This window comes from Talpa occidentalis, unplaced genomic scaffold, assembly GCF_014898055.3.
Source record: "Talpa occidentalis isolate TD23 unplaced genomic scaffold, MPIMG_talOcc4v2.1 talOcc4.2, whole genome shotgun sequence".
Lineage (NCBI taxonomy): Eukaryota > Metazoa > Chordata > Mammalia > Eulipotyphla > Talpidae > Talpa > Talpa occidentalis.
Genome location: NW_023602073.1, coordinates 158504 through 178419, shown reverse-complemented (window position 1 = coordinate 178419; position 19916 = coordinate 158504). Strand labels below are relative to the sequence as shown.

At 42.0% G+C, this 19916-nt stretch overlaps 1 protein-coding gene across 5 annotated transcripts in view; it reads right to left on the bottom strand.

Moving 5' to 3' along the window:
* Positions 1-19916, bottom strand: part of LOC129146354 (zinc finger protein 271-like) — a 32839-nt gene that overhangs the window by 11998 nt on the left and 925 nt on the right. For 3 of the 5 annotated variants that reach the window (XR_008552925.1, XR_008552924.1, XM_054698217.1), the window contains exons 2-4: positions 11766-11928; positions 11416-11508; positions 8967-9071 (exon numbers count right to left, since the gene is read on the bottom strand). Coding sequence is in view for 3 of the 5 variants with exons in the window: in XM_054698217.1 (XP_054554192.1) it covers positions 8967-9071; positions 11416-11508; positions 11766-11928 (361 nt within the window). In the remaining 2 variants the exon portion in view is untranslated. Of the gene's footprint in view, positions 1-4659; positions 9072-11415; positions 11509-11765; positions 11929-19916 lie in introns of those variants that run through there. The other 2 variants (XM_054698218.1, XM_054698216.1) reach the window with 2 other exon arrangements.

The window sequence follows — 19916 nt, the reverse complement described above, 5'->3', positions numbered from 1 at the left end:
TGATAGCACTGAGATTTAACGCCTACACCACCTGGGGGGGGGCTGCATTTGATAACTTTAAAGACAACCATTACATTAGGCATCATGGCTGTGTGATTAAAATGACAACTGACATCTTTATGTGGTTTTCCAGTTATGCTTTTTAAAAAATTCCTTCTCTTGGGGCCTCCCCGGTGGCGCAGCGGTTGAGTGCTGGGTTGCAAAGCTGTCCGCAGCCTCTGCGGCGCCGGTTCGATCCCTGGCTGCTTCCCGGCCACAGGAGGATGGCCCCACATGGCACGCAGACCTCTCCTGCCGCCCGCTGCTACCCTCAGCAGTGTACTTCGGTCCTTCTGCCTGCTCTGTTCCCCGTTCTGGCTCAGGTGAATTCTCTCACCCTCCCGCGTTTCTGACTGTACCCAGTGCATGTATAAAAACAAAAACAAAAACAAAAATTCCTTCTCATAATAATTTTTACAAAGTGAGAAACAGACATAGGTAGTTATACGACTTGGCTAGGATCATGCAGCTATTAAATGATTAAACCTAACTTAAACCTAATTGATTTCTATTGAAATTCAATAATTAACTCATTCAACATTGACTGCTTGCCAAATGGAGACAGACATTAATTAATATGACAATAAAAATAGACTGTAGGATTGCAAACCTGAGAATTATTTGTTTCTATTAATTTAGGCTTTTTCGTGTATGAAATTTCACTTGCCATCCAATTCACCTGTTCATAGTGTTTAATATTCCATAAATCCAATCCATACTTAATATGACTACATTGCCTTTCTTTTCAATTAACAGTGAAATAAATAACAAAAATGCATACAACTAAATGACAAAATTCCTGCTTTTATCAGAAAATGTGTATTTCAGACAGACATAGCTTAGAAACCCCTCTAGACTCTGGTGAGAAGACAGAAACATTTATGGTGAAAAGTAGGGTAACCTATAAGGCTGTGATTGGCCAAGAAAATCAAAGGAAGATTCAGAATTTCAGCCATGGGAGGGACAAAGTAGTTAAGTCAAAGAGGGGGCATCTCCTTCATAGGGATGGGCTAGAGACTGATACAAGGTTTTTTTTTATGCATACCAGAGCTGGGGTACAGGCCAGAGGTGTGGGGGATGAGAGGATTCACCAGAAACATAGTGGGGAGCAGGACAGGCAGACTGAAATATACTGCTGAGGGGAGCAGCGGGCAAGGCAGGAAAGGTGTGTTGTGCCATGTGGCTTAGCTCCCTGGCCAGGGATCAAACTTGTTCTGCTGTGGCTGAGGACTGCTTCATAGGTTGCATCTTAACCCCTTGCACCACCAGGGAGGCCTTGATGCAAGAAGTCTTTTTTTAAATAGCATTTAGTTTAAGGTTTTTAATTGCCTGTTGATTTTGATTTTTTACTTTATTATAATTAGTCTTTTTCCTGATCCTTTATTTAGGTTTTCTAGGTTCCTGCTATGAGTGAAACTATCTGGTATTTTTTTCTTTCTGGCTTATTTCACTGAGCAAGATCCCCTCTAGCTCCACCCATGTTGCTATAAATGGCATGAGTTTATCTTTTTTGATTGCTGAATAATATTCCATTGTGTATATGTACTACATACAGCTGAAAAGCATGAACCTATATACCCCAAATCAGTTACAATGTTGTAAATTATTATCTTAATAAAATAATTTAAAAAAAAGCATTTAGTTTAAGAGAGAAGCTACTATAATGACTGACATTTTTTGGAAATAATTTATGCTGTTCACCATTAAGTGCCACTACCGTGGGAACTGAATCATACCATGCACCCAGTTTCCAAAAAACTATTCATGGCTTGAAACGCATTTTAATTTTTGACTATTACTTTTCCATGTCAACCTAAGACTGTAGGAACAAGCTTCCCAAATCCAGTAAGGACAATAAATTCCAGAGCTACATGTTGGTGTCTGCTATCAAAGGCATGGAAAGTACATGTCAGCGTGTATTCTTCATACCATCAGCCCCAAAGAGTACAAGAAACTCCCTAAACTTTCCTTCAGTACCTAATCACAAACACTAGATTTCACCATCTTGAATATATGTCTACTCTTTATACTTTAAGGTATAACATTCTTTAATTCATCACCTTTAATATTTGACTTTTTGTTACTTTTATAATTGTTTAAAAATCAAAAGTTATCTTCATTCTACTCAGGTGCAGCACTTGGATCTAAATATTTATTGTCTCTATCATTTATATTCATCAAAACATCAGCAGCATATTTTTTATATCTTTATAAGAAAAGTCTGAGTTTATCTGATCTTCTCACAATTGTCCCAAGCCATTGCTAGTATTTTGTTTCACTTATGGTTCTATGTTCAATAATATTTTAATGATTGGTAGAGGAATCATCAGCATATTTCTTTGTAATAAACTCCTCCTTTTACAAATCATCCATTCAATACAATATTTAATACCTACCCTATGTCATCTATTTATTAACCATATAATTCAGCAACATGTTGATTTTTCCTTTTTCAAAGGAAATTTATTTTGTCTTGCTGCAATGAGAATCAAGAAAGATTAAAAGCCTATGCACACAAGCAAACAGTTACCAGAAAAGCTTTTTATGATACATGATTCTAACATGCCAGAAGAAAATTGCATTGAAAATGATGTAGTCTATCACCCAAAGCAGTGATAGTGAAGGCAAAGATAAACAGCTGGGACTACATCAAATTAAAGAGCTTCTGCACAGCAAAAGAGACAATAACAAAAACAAAGAGAAACCCCACCAACTGGGAGAACATTTTTGCACACAACACTAATGATAAAGGACTGATCACAAAAATCTGCAAAAAGCTGATGAGACTCAACAAAAACTAAGAAAATAATCCAGTCAAAAAATGGGCAAAAGAGCTAAAAAGAAACTTCTCTGAAGAGGAAATGCAAATGGCCAACAGGCATATGAAAAAATGTTCAGCGTCACTTGTCATCAGGGAAATGCAAATCAAAGCTACCATGCGATACCATCTTACACCAGTGAGAATGGCACATATTAAAAAAACTAGCAACAACAAATGTTGGTGAGGGTGTGGAGAAAAAGGAACTCTCTTGCACTGTTGGTGGGAGTGCAAACTGGTCCAACCACTATGGAGAGCTGTGTGGAGATTTCTGGACCTACTAAACATAGAGCTTCCATAGGATCCAGCAATTCCCCTCCTAGGTATTTACCCAAAGGACACAGAAAAATCAATTCCAAAGGGCACCTGCACCCCTGTGTTTATAGCAGCACTGTTTACAATAGCTAAGCTTTGGAAACAACCCAAATGCCCAAAAACAGATGACTGGATCAAGAAGATGTGAGACATATACACCATGGAATATTACTCAGCTTTCAAAAAAGATAAACACATGCAATTTGCAGAAACATGGATGGCGCTGGAAGGGATCATGCTCAGCGAAATAAGCCAGAAAGAAAAAGAAAATACCGGATAGTCTCCCTCATAGCAGGAATCTAGAAAACTTAAATAAGGGACCAGGAAAATGAATAACTATAAGAAAGTGAAAATCAAAATCAACAAACAACTATGAACCAGAGACACTCTATGGGGGGAGGGGGGCGGGGAGGGGAGGGACTGGGGTCAAAATAAGGGTATTGCAATAGTATGGGGAATATAAAAATAAAATTTATTTAAAAAAGAGAAAATGATGTAGTCTAAATAATAAGAAATACATTTGAAATTGAAAATTAAATATACTTTTGCATATTCTGATATGCTACTTCTCTTGCCTCATTTGCATGCAAATAATGGTTGAACAGCTATTTTAATTGCTATATTCTCCCAAAAGCAAGGAAAGAAATTTCAAAATATATGTATTATTTTGTATGGGGAAGAATGTTAATATTCACCAAATTACCTAATTTACATAGTGATTAGACTCATCTGCAATAAAGTAATTTTATAAATATACAGAGGAAACATTAGACATTGTGAAATTTGACAAGTGAAATATCAAGCAAATCTAATTAAAATTGTATGCAGCTGAAAGACTTCTAGTACATTATTTTTAATATAACTTTATTACTAATGTCAGAATAATAAGTCAAATCCTTAAGCATTCTGTGCATCATATTTGGTAGGTGAGTGGGGGGAAAGCAAACATAATGTTGCTGAAAATATTGAACATGATCAAACACATCTGAAAGAGATCAATTCCTTAGGGAAGAATTTCTACCTACATAATTTCAAGTGGAGTAATCTGTTTTCTAATTAGCAAGGAAAAAAATCCCCTGTATCTGACCTTGAATTCTAAAATATTAGCTCTGAGGGAATATTTACAATCCAAAAGCTCAGATGCATAATGAAAATATGGACATGACTTTTACTGTTGTTAAGGTTCTTTTAAAATCATTCTTAGCCATAATCAGCCTCGGTTGACTGACATTTATAGTATGGAAATTGGCTGGAATACAAATCCAATGGCGTTTGAAATTAGAAAACACATTACTGAGGAGGCAGGTTAAATATTTGTGGTGTTCAAAGTCATTTTTCTTGGGAGAAACAATACCTTTGTTCATTTTGATCAAGATTATATACTAAATGAGTTTTACATGTTGAAATTATTTTAGTTCTCTAGTGCTGCGTCCTTTGTCATTTTATATGCAGTTATTATTTATTTCAGAGAAATGTACTTTCCAGCTTTCAATGTTTTAAGTATGATAAAGGAGGGCAGACTTTAGGATTTAAACATGAAGAATTTGTCAGGTAGATATGTTTGTTACCTGAACACCAAGTGCTTGTATCCATAATTGATTGTACTGATTATAAACAATCTGTTCACATATTTGTTTGTGGGTTTACAGTGATGTAGACACAACAATTAAAACATGAACAGGAGACTGAACAATGAAGATAAAGAATGCAGAGGCCTAATGAAAAATTCCAGTTCACAACATTTTCTCCCCGAATCCAGGACAAGACAGGTTCCTGAGCTTCTGGGAGAACAGTAAGATACTGTCTAGACTTGGGAACTGCAATTATAAGGAAGAGGACACGGGGGCCTCCCTGGTGGTACAAGCAGTTAAGACGTAACCTATGAAAATATCGGCAGCCACTGTACCTCACACACCCATGACCTGTACCCCAGTTCTTATATGCATAAATGAATAAATCTTAAAAAAAAAGAGGTCACTGCAATGAAATCTATCGGGATTTTAGAGTCAGCCAGACCTGCGATGAAATCTTGATCCTCATTCATATTCTCTGATTGTAGGAACTTCTGACTCTTCAGAAGTTTAGGCTTATGTGAAATGAGAATGAAGATAGTATCTGCCAGGATGATGGTGAGGATTAAATAAGATTGTTAATGATCATAAAGTCTGCATGTGACCCAATTAAAAAATAATGGCAAATATGAATGTTGTAGAAGGTTCAGACTCCTGGGGTGTTTATCCCTTTAGCAACTCACTTTCCCAATCCTTTGAGATAACAATGGTTTGGTATCTGTGACTGTTTCTATGGTATGTTTAAGAAAGCTGACAGTTAACATTCACAAGGACACAGATCAATGTATATATTCTGAAGTAGTAAATCAATGCAATAAAACTCTATGTGATTATAAATGACTGGACATCCTGCCAAATGTATATTTATCTCTTTATTTCTACTTATTCATTGTCCAGGAGCTGAGGATAACTCCTCAAATAAAGTAGAATTACACCAGACATACAGTAGTGGCTGAAATTTATATTATAAATGGAAATTTCTTAAAAGTGGACAATGTAAGAAAATTCTGAATTTCAGTCTTCTAGGACACTGAAGAAGTCTCTCTGATGGGAAAGAGACCGGAAAATTGACACTCAAGAGTAATCCTGTATGAAGTCACACAGAGCATGGGAAATGTGGAGATACGTCCAAATACTGAATAATTCTGCAAGGCTTTTGTAATCTTGATATCAAAACCAAAAATAAAGTATATTGCACAGGACCAACAAAAAGTCCATTGTCAGGCTAAATCCTGCATAAGTGGACTTTTTCCAAAGAATGCAAGGGGTTTTGGCACTGGAAAATCTAGAAATCTAACACTCTCTTAAAAGATTAAAGGAGAAAACACACAGATTCAGGAAAGAATCTGACATTAACACCCACCTGTAATTAGATTTTGTCCCACACTAACATTAAAAAGAAATTTTCCTAACTGAATAACCAGCATCTGTAGAAAATCTCAGTCAAGAAGGAACCATTCAACATAAAGTGTCAGGACAATTGTTTATTCTAGAAAAATACATTTTGATAACGCTGCTTATTTTTTATGATGGATTTGTCATGAAACTCAGAGCAAATGTCATAAATTGTCTATGGAACCTGCCCAAACCTGCTTTAATTAAGAATGTCAGGATTTTTGGAGATGAAAAAATTCCAGTTCACAACATTTTCTCCCCGAATCCAGGACAAGACAGGTTCTCCCCAGTGTGAACTCTCTGATGCTCACTGAGGTAAGACTTACAGGAAAAAGCTTTCCCACACCCTTCACATTCATAGGGTTTCTCTCCAGTGTGAGTCCTCTCATGCAGAACAAGAAATGACTTACAGGAGAACACTTTCCTACATGCTTGACATTCATAGGGTTTCTCTCCAGTGTGATTTCTCTGATGGTCACTTAGGGATGACTTACTTTGAAAACTTTTCCCACACTCTTAACACTCATAGGGTTTCTCTCCAGTGTGAATTTTCTGATGTCTAATGAGGTGTGGCTTACTAGAAAAAGCTTTCCCACACGCTTCACAATCATAGGGTTTCTCTCCAGTGTGACTTCTCTGATGTATAATGAGGCTTGACTTACGGGAAAAAGCTTTCCCACACCTTTCACAATCATAAGGCTTCTCTCCAGTGTGAATTCTCTGATGTGTAATGAAGTGTGTCTTACTATAAAAAACTTTCCCACACCCTTCACAGTCAAAGCATTTCTCACCAGAATGACTTCTCTGATGTTGACTGAGGGATGATTTCCATTGGAAAGTCTTACTACACTCTTGACATTCATAAGGCTTCTCTCCAGAGTGACTTCTCTGATGGTATCTGAGGGATTTCTTACTGGAAAAAGCTTTCCCACACCCTTCACATTCATAGGGTTTCTCTCCAGTGTGACTTCTCTGATGGTGACTGAGGGATGACTTACTGGAAAAAGCTTTCCCACACTCTTCACAATCATAGGGTTTGTCTCCAGTGTGACTTCTCTGATGGTACCTGAAGGATGATCTCCAGGGGAAAGTCTTCCTACACTCTTGACATTCATAAGGCTTCTCTCCAGTGTGACTTCTCTGATGGATAACGAGGGATGATTTCCAGTGGAAAGTCTTTCTACACTCTTGACATTCATAAGGCTTCTCTCCAGTGTGAATTCTCTGATGCCCACTGAGGTAAGACTTACTGGAAAAAGCTTTCCCACACCCTTCACATTCATAGGATTTCTCTCCAGTGTGAGTCCTCTCATGTAAAACAAGAACTAACTTACAGGAGAACACTTTCCTACATGCTTGACATTCATAGGGTTTCTCTCCAGTGTGACTTCTCTGATGGCGACCGAGGGATGACACACTGGAAAAAGTTTTTCCACACCCTTCACAATCATAGGGTTTCTCTCCAGTGTGACTTCTCTGATGGTGACTGAGGGATGATCTCCAGGGGAAAGTCTTCCTACACTCTTGACACTCATAGCGTTTCTCTCCAGTGTGACTTCTCTGATGGTCACTGAGGGATGATCTCCAGGAGAAAATCTTCCTACACTCTTGACATTCATAAGGCTTTTCTCTAGTGTGAATTCTCTGATGCTCACTGAGGTAAGACTTACTGGAAAAAGCTTTCCCACACTCTTCACATTCATAGGGTTTCTCTCCAGTGTGACTTCTCTGATGGTAACTGAGGGATGATTTCCAGGGGAAAATCTTCCTACACTCTTGACATTCATAAGGCTTCTCTCCAGTGTGAATTCTCTGATGCTCCCTGAGGTAAGACTTACTGGAAAAAGCTTTCCCACACCCTTCACATTCATAGGGTTTCTCTCCAGTGTGAGTCCTCTCATGTAGAACAAGAACTGATTTACAGGAGAACACTTTCCTACACGCCTGACATTCATAGGGTTTCTCCCTTGTATGAGTTCTCTGATGGACACTAAAAGCAGATTTCCACCTGAAAGTTTTCTTACATACCAGACACGGGTAGCGCTTCACTCCTGTTTGAGATTGTGGATGTAAGGTGAGGGCAGTCTTCCATGAGAAAGTTTTCACATAATCGTTAGAGACAAACAACTTCACTGCAGTGAGATTTCTCTGGTGTCCCCTCTGTAAGGAAATCTCAGAGGTGTCCCCACACTCATCAGGTTGATCGTCTGCTTGTGATTTCTGATGTTCAGTCAGAACAGAGGTTTTAGAGGCCGCTTCACCATATCTCTTATATCCAAAATTATTCTGTCCTAACTGGGTACTCTCACAGGGATAGGTGTGAAACGTGTTGCTGAGACTGGCCCCACTTTCATAACATTCCTGCTGCTCATGTTCAACATACCTAGGAGGATTCAAATGCACTGGAGTCATCTCTGCAGGTCTTCCCTTCTCATTAGAACTACAGGGAGTCTGTCCCCCTGGGGTTCTATCTTGGACAACTAAAGGTGCCTCATCACGGGTGTCCCTGCACTCATTGTATTTACGGGCAGTCCCTTCCGGAAGGGCCCGTCTAGGTGTAAATATTGTTTCTTCACTCAAGACTTTTCCTTGTTCACAAAACTCAAAAGGCTGTTGAAAGTTCTGGTGCTCAGGATACTTGATGGGTTCCCTCATTCTACTAAAGACCTCCTCGTTCTCTCCAGCATGCTCTTCATGAGGCTCACCAGGGATCATCATGGTCCTATGTATAGAAAAGTTCTCAGGCATCATTGCTGAATTGTTTCCATTTTTGATACTCTGGGTCAAACAACAAATTGAGTCCAAATTGCTTTTTTCCCATAACTCACTTCTCACGTTGGATGGTATTTTGCAGCTGGTGGTAAGAACTTGCCACAAATGTCCGCCCTGTTTTGCAGGGCTGTCCTGAGTCAGGTGATCCACAGTATGGACATCTAAAAGGAGATAAAAATGACCATGTTTCTAAAAAGGAAGCATTTTGAGTGAATACTATTAAGCGGCACAAAAGCTTCTATATTACAACACAATTTACAGATATTGATTTTCTGATTCATGCTTTTTGCCCACAGCAAATTATGGTTAGAATAGATTTTTTGGTCTTTTTTATTTTGGCATACAGGCTTTTCCCACGTTACAGGCTTCACCACCACTGGGTGGTGAAGGACAGAGGTGCAGGAGTGGGGGTGCTGTGGGGGAGCGTGGAGACAGTGTGTGGAACAGAACAGGTGGACTGACTGAAATAAACTGCTGAGGGGAGCAGCGGGTGAGACAGGATAGGTCTGCTGTGACCAAGACGGTGAGCTCCCTGACTGTGGATCAAACTCAGGCCATAGCAGTGAGAGCTCACAGACTTAATCCCTAGGCTGCCAGGGAGGCCCCAATTAATAGGTTTTCTAATGCCAAACTGGGATAAGAAAGCAGTAAAGCTAATTTTATAATGTTTTTATAAAATCATAAATATATGGTAAAAACAGTCTTTTAACTAGAGTTGTCGATTTCAACCAGTAGCATTTCACCCAGCATAGAGCCTACACACTTTCTTTTTTTTTTTTTTAAAGATTTTTTTATTTATACAAGCACTGGGTACAATCAAAAGCGCGGGAGGGTGAGAGAATTCACCAGAGCGGGGAGATCAGGCAGAAGGACCAAAGTGCACTGCTGAGGGGAGCAGCGGGCGGTAGTAGAGGTCTGTGCGCCATGCGGGACCCTCCTCCAGTGGCAGGGGTGCAGCCGGGGATCAAACCGGGCCACACGGGCTATGGGCAGCTTCGCAACCCAGCGCTCAACCACTGCACCATGGGGGAGGCCCTACCTACACACGTTCTTTCTTAGACTGACCCTGTGCAGCTCTTGCTGCAGAGGCCATGGCTTTCCCGGAAACCTGTGGACTGAGAGTGACCCAGTCATTGCCCAGGCACTTTAAGCAAGAGGCCTAGCTGAGACACAAGGACTCTGCTTCTCCATTTCCTTAGTTTTTCTTTCCCCTCGGCACTGGCCACAGTCACCTGCAGAGGTTCTCAGAGGCATGCGCTTCCCTCCACGGCAGAGACCTGTCAGTTCTTATTTAAATATCATATCACATAAGGCTCAGAATCCTAATACATGCAGCAAACTCCGCCTTATCATTGTGTCCCACGTTACCCTCTGAGCGATAGGAAAAAAGTTCTGCATCCAGCCTGTGCTATCAGCGTTACAGGCTTTTCCCACATCCTTCTGAGAGCAACACCCTGGTGTTCTCATCGCACTCTCTGGCACCTGTGTTTCTGCTTTATTCATAGCAGGTCCAGTTTTGATGTCATGTGTGATTCTCAGCTACATCACACTGTCATCGATTCCTTTACTCTCCTCACAACGATTCCCACGAGAAGGTGGAACTGCACAGGTTGCACTGCTCCCCAAGGTATGAGCCCCCAACCTGGAATTCTTGGTTCCATGGCTTTAGAAACCACCACTTCAGGTTCCCCCTCCCATGTCACAGAACATCCCATACCACGCTGAACAATTTCTGGGTCCTCCTCAGCCTCACAATGACTATGTGGGTGGTCACAAGGCTTGCCTCTGAAACACTGCTCATGTTCTAAATAACTCTCCAGTCAACGCTGCTCTATCCCTTTTGAGTTAGTCACCTGCTCAGTGACATCTCTAATAGCAATACACAGCCTCTAGCCCAGACTGCAGAGGGAACTAAAGATATGACATGTCAGTGCAAGCCATTCACCTCACCTAAGCTCTGAAAGAAAAGAATTAATCTCTATAATGATGCGTATGGAGCACACACACAAAAACAACATCCTCCACAGCTTTACCTCTCTATTAAAAAATGTATTTATTATATATTCTTTTCTCAGAGTGTATAACTTCAGAAAGCAAAGATCATTTCTGTGAGTACTGCTGCTCTCCCCTCTCATAGAAAATTTACCACTGGCTAAACTTCCCACGAACATACAGAAAGAATAAAAAAAATCCTGAACAGGTACCTAAAGAAAACAGTCTGTGAGAATACACTAAGAGAGAGAACAGAGAAATGTGATTACTGCAGAATAATCCCCACAGCATCAGGGACTGTATACTGGTTTAAGAACATAGACAACCATCATTAAAAGAGCAGGACGAAACTCACAAGAGAGCAATATTTGGGAAATGAATAAAGAATCAGTTTGATATATGCAGACACACTGTCCAAGGTTGGACACTGGAAAAGCACCTCAGTGTGGCCAATAGCACTGGCCTCTCTCCCAGGCTCCTCTCAGCCTCCCGGCCTGGCAAGCACTGACTGACCTGAGAGGTCCCGGCTTGGGGGATCGCCCACAGACCACGGCTGTAATTCCTGCCCCGACTTGATGCTCTCCTCAGGATCGGTAACACAATGCCCTGTGATGAGAAACAGCGTTGGTCTTTGATCAAGTTCAACTTCAGTCTTTGAAAACTAACAAAAGCAAAGTGAAGAGCTGTGCAAAAGAGGCCAATCTGAATCTTTCCTTAAAAAAAAAAAACAAAAACCTGAAACACCCACAATGCACACTGCCTGCCATGTTCAACCTCACCAGCACTCAGTTTCATTAGCAAGTGCACACTTATCGGTGCAGAAGACAGCATTGCACTAGGGTGTTACACTAGCGCTTCCTCACCTAGGGACACCAGGTGACTGCAGGTCTCCAGCATCACATCCCGGTACAAGGTCCTCTGAGCTTCACTCAGGCACCGCCACTCCTCCCACGTGAAGTTCACAGCCACATCTTCAAATGACACCGTCCCTTCTAAGGGAACATTTCTCATCTCAGGGCCGGCAGCCTGGGTCAGACAGAGCAAGTGCAAACACACCTTATTTTGTGGGTCTTTGGTCTTGTATAGGATGTACAGAATTCTCAGTTGAAAGAGTCTTGCCTCTATATTCACCCGTTCGGTACTAAAAGCTTACCTTACAAATTTGGAAGTGTCTATGATTCTAAGAATAAAAGGATGAATAAAATTTGCTCCTTGAGGAGCTGATAGCCTGGCTGGCAGGTGTAACAGACACACACCCGGAATCATGTGCTAAAGGAGCTTCATAACAAATGAAAAGCATGTGCAAATTTGTGCCAATATTTTACTCCTGTGACCTCAAAGCCTGGGATCTCCAACTCACAGTAAACAAAAACTGAACCCGAAACCAGAATGTTCAAACAATGAAGGGGGAAAAAGCACAGTTAAGAGATGTTCAACTACAAGCAACTATAAACCAGACACACACTACGGGGGGATGGGGGGTGGAGGGGGTAGGGATTAGGGTCAAAATAAGGGGAGTGGGAATTGTATGGGGACTATAACCAAGATGAAAATGCATACCTTATGTAAAAATGAAAAATAATGTAAAATATTTATAAAATAAAATTTTAAGAAAAGATGTTCAGCTGACAGAGTCAGAGAAGACAGAACAGGTCATCACTTCTGAAATGGAAGGACAAAGGGGAGGAGAACTCGGTAATAACTTGGTGGCTGAGGTACGAGGAATGTTTTCCTAATATGCTGTCCGCATGACGGGCTGGTAGACTCTGGTATTCCACACACAACTGGACGTGTGTAATAGATCAGGAACTCTAAGCTGAGAACAGAAATTTGGGAGTCAGGGCCTCCCTGGTGGCACAAGAGTTTAAGTCTCAGCACTATGAAGCTATCGACAGCCACTGCGGCATGAGTTCAATCCCTGGCCAGGGAGCTACCCACATGGCACAGCAGATCTCTCCTGTCTCTCCACTGCTCCCCTCAGCAGTGTATTTCAGTCAGTCTGCCTGTTCTACTCCTGACTCTAACTCTGGTGAATCCTCTCACCTCCTGCACCTGTGGCCTACACCTGAGCATTTATATGCATAAATAAAATAAATATTAAAGAAAAGAAAGAATTTGGGAATCTCCAGGATATTACTGATAGTTTTCATCACCATAGGGGAGAACACGGTGACCAGAACAAAAGGTATTGAAAGGAGAGGAAAAACAACTAGAATAGACAAATATTTCTTTTGGAGAAAGAAAAAAATAGATCATAGCAATGAAAGAGTTTTGAAAAATAAGATACTTGGTATAAGAAAACAAACATCTTAAGAAATCTGTAAATTTATTCCATCATCTCATTTCCTGTGTAGAAAAAAAATCCTATGTACCTCCACATACATATTGAATAGGAACCCATAAACATAAATTTCTATTTGTATTAGCTAAAAAAGGATTCAGAGGATTTTTCCTCAACACAAAACGAGTCCCTGACACAGCCACACAGGCGACATCAACATTCACAGTGAGAGAAGGACTAACAAAGATGCTCACTGTCCCCTATTCACAATGGGTTCGGGTGACACTACGTAACAACAACGACAACAACAACAACAAAAAGACAACATACATAAAAATGGTCATATCTAGTTATAATTCATTCTTGGAAAACCAATGAAAGCCACAGTAAAGCGACTCTGGAAAGGAAAACCCAGTGAGCAGACTGTGAGTATAAAACACACCCATGTTCACACACACAGGAGCTCCTGTACGCTGCCAGGGAAATGACAAAACAGTAAGCAATGCATGTAGCAGAACCAAGGGCAAAGACTCGCTGGAAGAAAGAAATCCGGAGGGTTAAACAATGAAGTAAACAAATGCAAAGACACAACAGCATCCAGGACACGATGAGCCTGCTGCACTGACAGCAACTCTCGCAAGGTAACCCGGCACATCCCAGTTCTAGGAAAACAAAAATGCATTCTTATTTATAGGCTCATTGATTAGAACACTAATATGAGAAATAAAACCACAGCAGAGAGAAGGTGGATGGCTCATTTCTGTGCACAGAAACTCACGGGACCTCCCAGCAGGAGTGCGTTCAGGATGCCATAAAAGCACCGTATGACGAAATGGGACAATACAATCCCCTCGCGCTTTTGACCCTGTTCAAAATGGAAATGCGCAGCCATGAGGAAAGGACTGGAACACACAGCTCTGCAAATCACACACCAAGTGGGTCCTAACACATGAACGTGCTCAATACGACCAGGCACGAAGGAAAAATGAATGAGAAGTACAAGAGATGAGATTTTACATCCGCTGGGATCGCAATGATTTAAAAAGAAAGAAAAGAACAAGTACTGGCAAAAATTGGGACCTGGCTCCCTTGCGCACTGCTGGGGCAAACATAAATGATGTAGCCAGGAGGGAAGACAGGAAGGTGATTCTTGGGAAAAGGGAACTCAGAATGACAGGAGGACCCATCCCCACCCCAGGGTGTTCCCCAATAGCAGGGACAGCAGAGACGGGGAGAGACGTTTGCTCACCTACGGTCACGGCACCATCAGTCATTACAGCCCAAAGCAAAATCAACCCAAGCCCCAGGTGATGGATTAATGGATAAATAAGACTGGTAGATACACATAAGAGAATATTAATGAGTCTCACAATGGGACTAAACAATGACACACACTACAATATGAAGGGACTCCTGTACGATACCTATGAAATAACAAAACAGTTAACAATGCAATAAAATAAGAGATTCACCAAGAAAAAAAGATGTAATAAGACTCCATCATACAGGTCTGAGTTGTCAAACTCTTGAAAACAGAAAGTAAATGGTGGACACAGGGGCTGAGGGACAGGGCAGTTGGGAGCGAGAGTTTCATGAGAACAGTATTTTATTACTGGGAAATGAAAAAATCTGGAAGGTGGTGACGGCTGAATAACACTGTCAGACACAAAATGCCAAAGACCACCACATGCAATAACAGCAAAAGGAGACTTTTTATTTTAAATTTAAATAAAGGGTCGGGGCCTCCATGGTTGCACAAGGGTTCAGACACAACCTATGGAGCTGTCCGCAGCCACTGTAGCACAAGTTCAATCCCCGGCCGGAGAGCTACCCACATGGCGTGGCAGACCTCTCCTGACTTGCCCACTGCTTCCCTCAGCAGTGTCTTTCAGTCAGTCTGCCTGTTCTGCCCCCAACTCTGACTCTGGTGAATCCTCTCCCCACCACACATCTCTGGCCTGTACCCCAGGTTTTGTATGCATAAATAAGTACACCTTTCAAAAAATGAATGAATGAATGAATGAATGAATAAATAAATAAAGGGCCAGGATTACTAGGAAAAGGAGAAAAAGAAGCAACAGTCATGCTGGGCAGAAGAGCAGCCATTGCTGCTCCCCACAGTGCAAAAGTTTATAAAATGAAACACTTGCATGGTCACAGGTGACAGGAGAGTGCAAAAATTAGGTTGTAAAATATATTCATTCTATCAATATTCTATAAACATTCCACCAAAATTAAAAAAATCTACCATTTAACCATAACTTCAGCAAGAATCATACGTATGACTAATGACACACACCCACTGTACTCCAGACTCGATGACAGAAATGTGAAGCTTTTTTTTTTTTCATTTTTTTTTTCATTTTTTTTTTATTGTTATATTCCCCATACAATTGCAGCCCCCCCATTCTGACCCCAATCCCTCCCCTCCCGCCCCCGCCCCCCTAAAAGTGTCTCTGGTTCATAGTTTTTTGTTGATTTTGATTTTCACTTTCTTATAGTTATTCATTTTCCTGGTCCCTTATTTAAGTTTTCTAGATTCCTGCTGTGAGTGAGACCATCCGGTATTTTTCTTTTTCTTTTTGGCTTATTTCGCTGAGCATGATCTCTTCCAGCGCCATCCATGTTGCTGCAAATTGCATGTGTTTATCTTTTTTGAATGCTGAGTAATATTCCATGGTATATATGTGCCACATCTTCTTGATCTAGTCATCTATTTTTGGGCATTTGGGTTGTTTCCAAAGCTTAGCTATTGTAAACAGTGCTGCTATAAACATAGGGGTGCAGGTGTTCTTTGGAATTGATGTTTCTGTGTCCTTTGGGTAAATACCTAGGAGTGGAATTGCTGGATCATATGGAAGCTCTATGTTTAGTAGGTCCAGAAATCTCCACACAGCTTTCCACAGTGGTTGGACCAGTTTGCACTCCCACCAACAGTGCAGAAGAGTTCCTTTTTCTCCACACCCTCGCCAACATTTGTTGTTGCTAGTTTTTTTAATATGTGCCATTCTCACTGGTGTAAGATGGTATCTCATGGTAGTTTTGATTTGCATTTCCCTGATGACAAGTGATGTTGAACATTTTTTCATATGCCTGTTGGCCATTTGCAAGAAATGTGAAGCTCTTTATTAAAAACTGCATTTAGGATCACTGACATAAACTCCCAACAACCAAAGGTCAAATGATGAACATCTGCGCTACCTGGTTTTACTCAGCGAGTGTCTGTGTCATGACCCTTGTTCAAACGTGTCCCACTGACCCCTGAGTACTTTCTCCCCTGAACTCTGAGGTGTCACCACACACTGGCCAGTCGGAGGCAGAAAAGGGAGCAACCTCATCACTGAGAAAACGCATCCATCAGGTTTGGCCAAGAATGAGAACTGTAATGTGAAAGAAAGTGAACACACACACACACACACACACACACACGGCAGTGCTGTTGTTAGCAACCATTAAGATATCAGGTAATATTGAAGAGTAACGTGCATTGGGTGAGACTAAACTCTGGAATAGAGAAATCCCTTTCTGGTGGCGGGAGACCTGGGCTGAGAAGGATCTAATTCCACACGGGAGGGCACAACACAGGAAGAGGTTTGCATGTTGCATGAGTGGCAGGTGCCATCGGGACGGCTACAGGCGCAGTCAGGTGGGAGCCGAACCTGTGCTATTAGGACTGGGCAGAGGCCCACGCTCAAGTGTAACTGGCAGAAATGGCAAAACACAGTTGACTGACTCACTCAGAAGTGCAGACTGAAGACGGGAGACCAGATCGGAACACAGGGATTAGCTACATTCAGGAGCACAAGATACTCAAGCACTCAGGGACATGGAAAAGAAATCATCAGAGAGACCATGACAGAAGCAAACATAAAGAAATTTCATCTTCCAAAACACTGAAGACGGAGGAAAACTCACCAACACATATGACGAGGTCAACATTGCCCTGATCCCCCCAAAAAAGACAGCATAAAAGGGAAAAAGAGACCAACAGCACCATAGAACAGAGAAGCGAAAATCCTCACCAAATTCTAACTGAGTTAATACAGCAACATGGGGCCTCCCTGGTGAAGCAAGGGGTCAAGACAAAGCTCTATGACGCTTTCCACAGCCCCTGAAGCATGAGTTCGATTCCCAGTCAGGGAACTCACTCCTGTCTCATTGCCTCTCCCCTTAGTAGTGTATTTCACCAGATCTGCCTGTTCTGCTTCCCACTCTGTTTCTGGTGAATCCTCTCACCCACCGCATCTCTAGCCTGTACCCCAGCTGTTATATGGATAAATAAACCAATCTATAAAATTCTAAATGGATTAAATACTGGGTGATGTAGCTGACAGAAAATATAGGGACACACTAAGGACAGTTGCCACAAAATGTACTAGGGAACACAACTCCAACACCAAGGGGAAAAAAAAGTAAAAATTAACAAGCGGGACACCACCAAACCTAAAAGCTTTCATACCTCAAAAGAAAGCAGCCTAAAAACTGAAAGGCAGTCTACAGAACAGAAAAAGAATCTGCATGCCACACATGCGACAAGGGATTCATTCCAAAATTTATAACATCCCCAAACAATCCAATGACTCAATTAAAAAAGGACAAAGGGGGGCCACCCTGGTGACATGAGGGGTTGGGATGTGGCGGCCTGTGAAGCTGTCCACAGCCTCTGCAATGCGAGTTCGATCCCTGGCGGACAGGGAGCACACAGATGACACAGCACATCTCTCCTGACTCGCCCGCTGCTCCCCTCAGCACTGTTTCAGTCAGTCTGCCTGTTCTGCTCCCCGCTCTGTCTCTGGTGAATCCTCTCACCCCTTGCATCCCGGTTCTTGTATGCATAAATGAATAAATGTTATTAAAAAAATGGACAAAGGAACTACATAAACTCTACTCTAGAGAGGGAATTCTGACATCCTACAGACAATAGGAATGTTCACCGAAACTTATTAGAAGAGAAACGTAAACCGAAAGCACACTTAGATGCCACTTCACCCCCTGAGAAACCCAAATAAAAACGAATGGATTTATACAAAAAAAGGGAGAGTGAGAATTGTATGGGGATTATAACCAAGATGAAAATAATTCCTGTCTACAAAAATGAAAATGACGTAAAAATACATAAAATAATATTAAAAAAAGTGAAAGAGGGCCTCCCTGGTGGCGCAGCGGTTGAGCACTGGGTTGCGAAGCTGCCCGCGGCCTCTGCGGCGCCGGTTCGATCCCCGGCTGCTCCCTGGCCACCGGAGGAGGGTCCCACATGGCGCGCAGACCTCTCCTGCCGCCCGCTGCTCCCCTCAGCAGTGTACTGCGTCAGTCTGCCTGTTCAGCTCTCGCCTCTGGCTAGGGGGAATTCTCTCACCCTCCCGCGCTTCTGACTATACCCAGTGCATGTATAAAAAAAAAATAATAATAATAAAAACCAAATAAATAAATAAAAATACATGTCTCAAAAAAAAAAAAAAAGTGAAAGAGATGAAAAAAAAAAACCACATATGGAATGAAGAACGCTGGAGAGGGCGCGGAGAAAGAGGAGCTCTCACCCACGGCTGGTGGCCATGACCGTCAGAACAGACACTGTGGATGAGGGTGCAGAGGTTTCTTAAGGAAATAAAAACGGAAATTCCATGTCATCTGCAATACTTCTACACACTATCCTCACAGGAAAACTCAAACACAAAAAGATTTATCCCACCCATGAGCAGAGCAGCTCTGTTCCCAACTGCCCAGTCATGGCCCAATCTACATCCCTTCAGCAGGGGCGGGAAGGGTGGAGCACACGCAGGGGAGCATTGCAGGGCTGTGAGGAAGGAGCAAAGGGTCACACTGAGGCTAAAATGGGTGGGCAAGAAGGTGACAGTCTGTTTCCTTTTTTTAAAAAGGTTTATTTATTCATACATACTGGAGCTGGGGTACAGGCCATTGGTGCGGGGAGGAAGGTGAGAGGATTCACCAGAGACAGAGCAGGGAACAGAGGAGGCAGATATACCGATATACATTGCTGAGGGGAGTAGCAGACAGTCGGGTCTGCTGTGCCATGTGGGTAGCTCCCTGGCTGGCCGGTGGATGGAACTTGTGCTGCAGAGACTGTAGACAGCCCCATTGGTTGCACCACCAGGGAGGCCCTGGGAGGTGCTATTCTTGAGTGAAATAAGCCAAAAAGTAAAGACACATATGAGATGGCTTCACTCATTTGTGGAAAATAAATACCCAAAATATTTACAGCCAAAATACTTGAATCAAACTTAAACAGGGTCATGTGAAGGTAAAGATGACCACCAGAGAGAACAGGGGAACGGGTGGAGAAGTTAGGGAGGGAGGCAGACGGGGGATGGGCCAGGGTGGTTTGGTAGAGGGTGAAACAAGGGGTAGGGCAAAACCCATTAGGAGTCTAGGAAAAAACTGGCAACTCTTTCAGCAGAAGGTTTTAGTGCTACACATATCAATGACAGATCAAGGAGGGAAGATAAGTAAAAGAAAGAGAAAAAAACATAAGGAGCTTTGAAGCTATTATAAAAAATGGAATTTCCCCAAGGTCATACATAGTGTTCTCAAACATGGCAGGAACTTTGGGGAAGGCAAAGGCTGGAGAGTGTCACTGGACTGGGGAACAACTTAGGGTGCTGGGAAGCGTCACTACAAATGCATGCAGACCACACCAAGGAGAAATGCGCAGGAGCAGTGCAAACAACCGCCAGAAAAAAGGACTCTGAAGAGCCTGCTGTGCACCTGGGGTTTG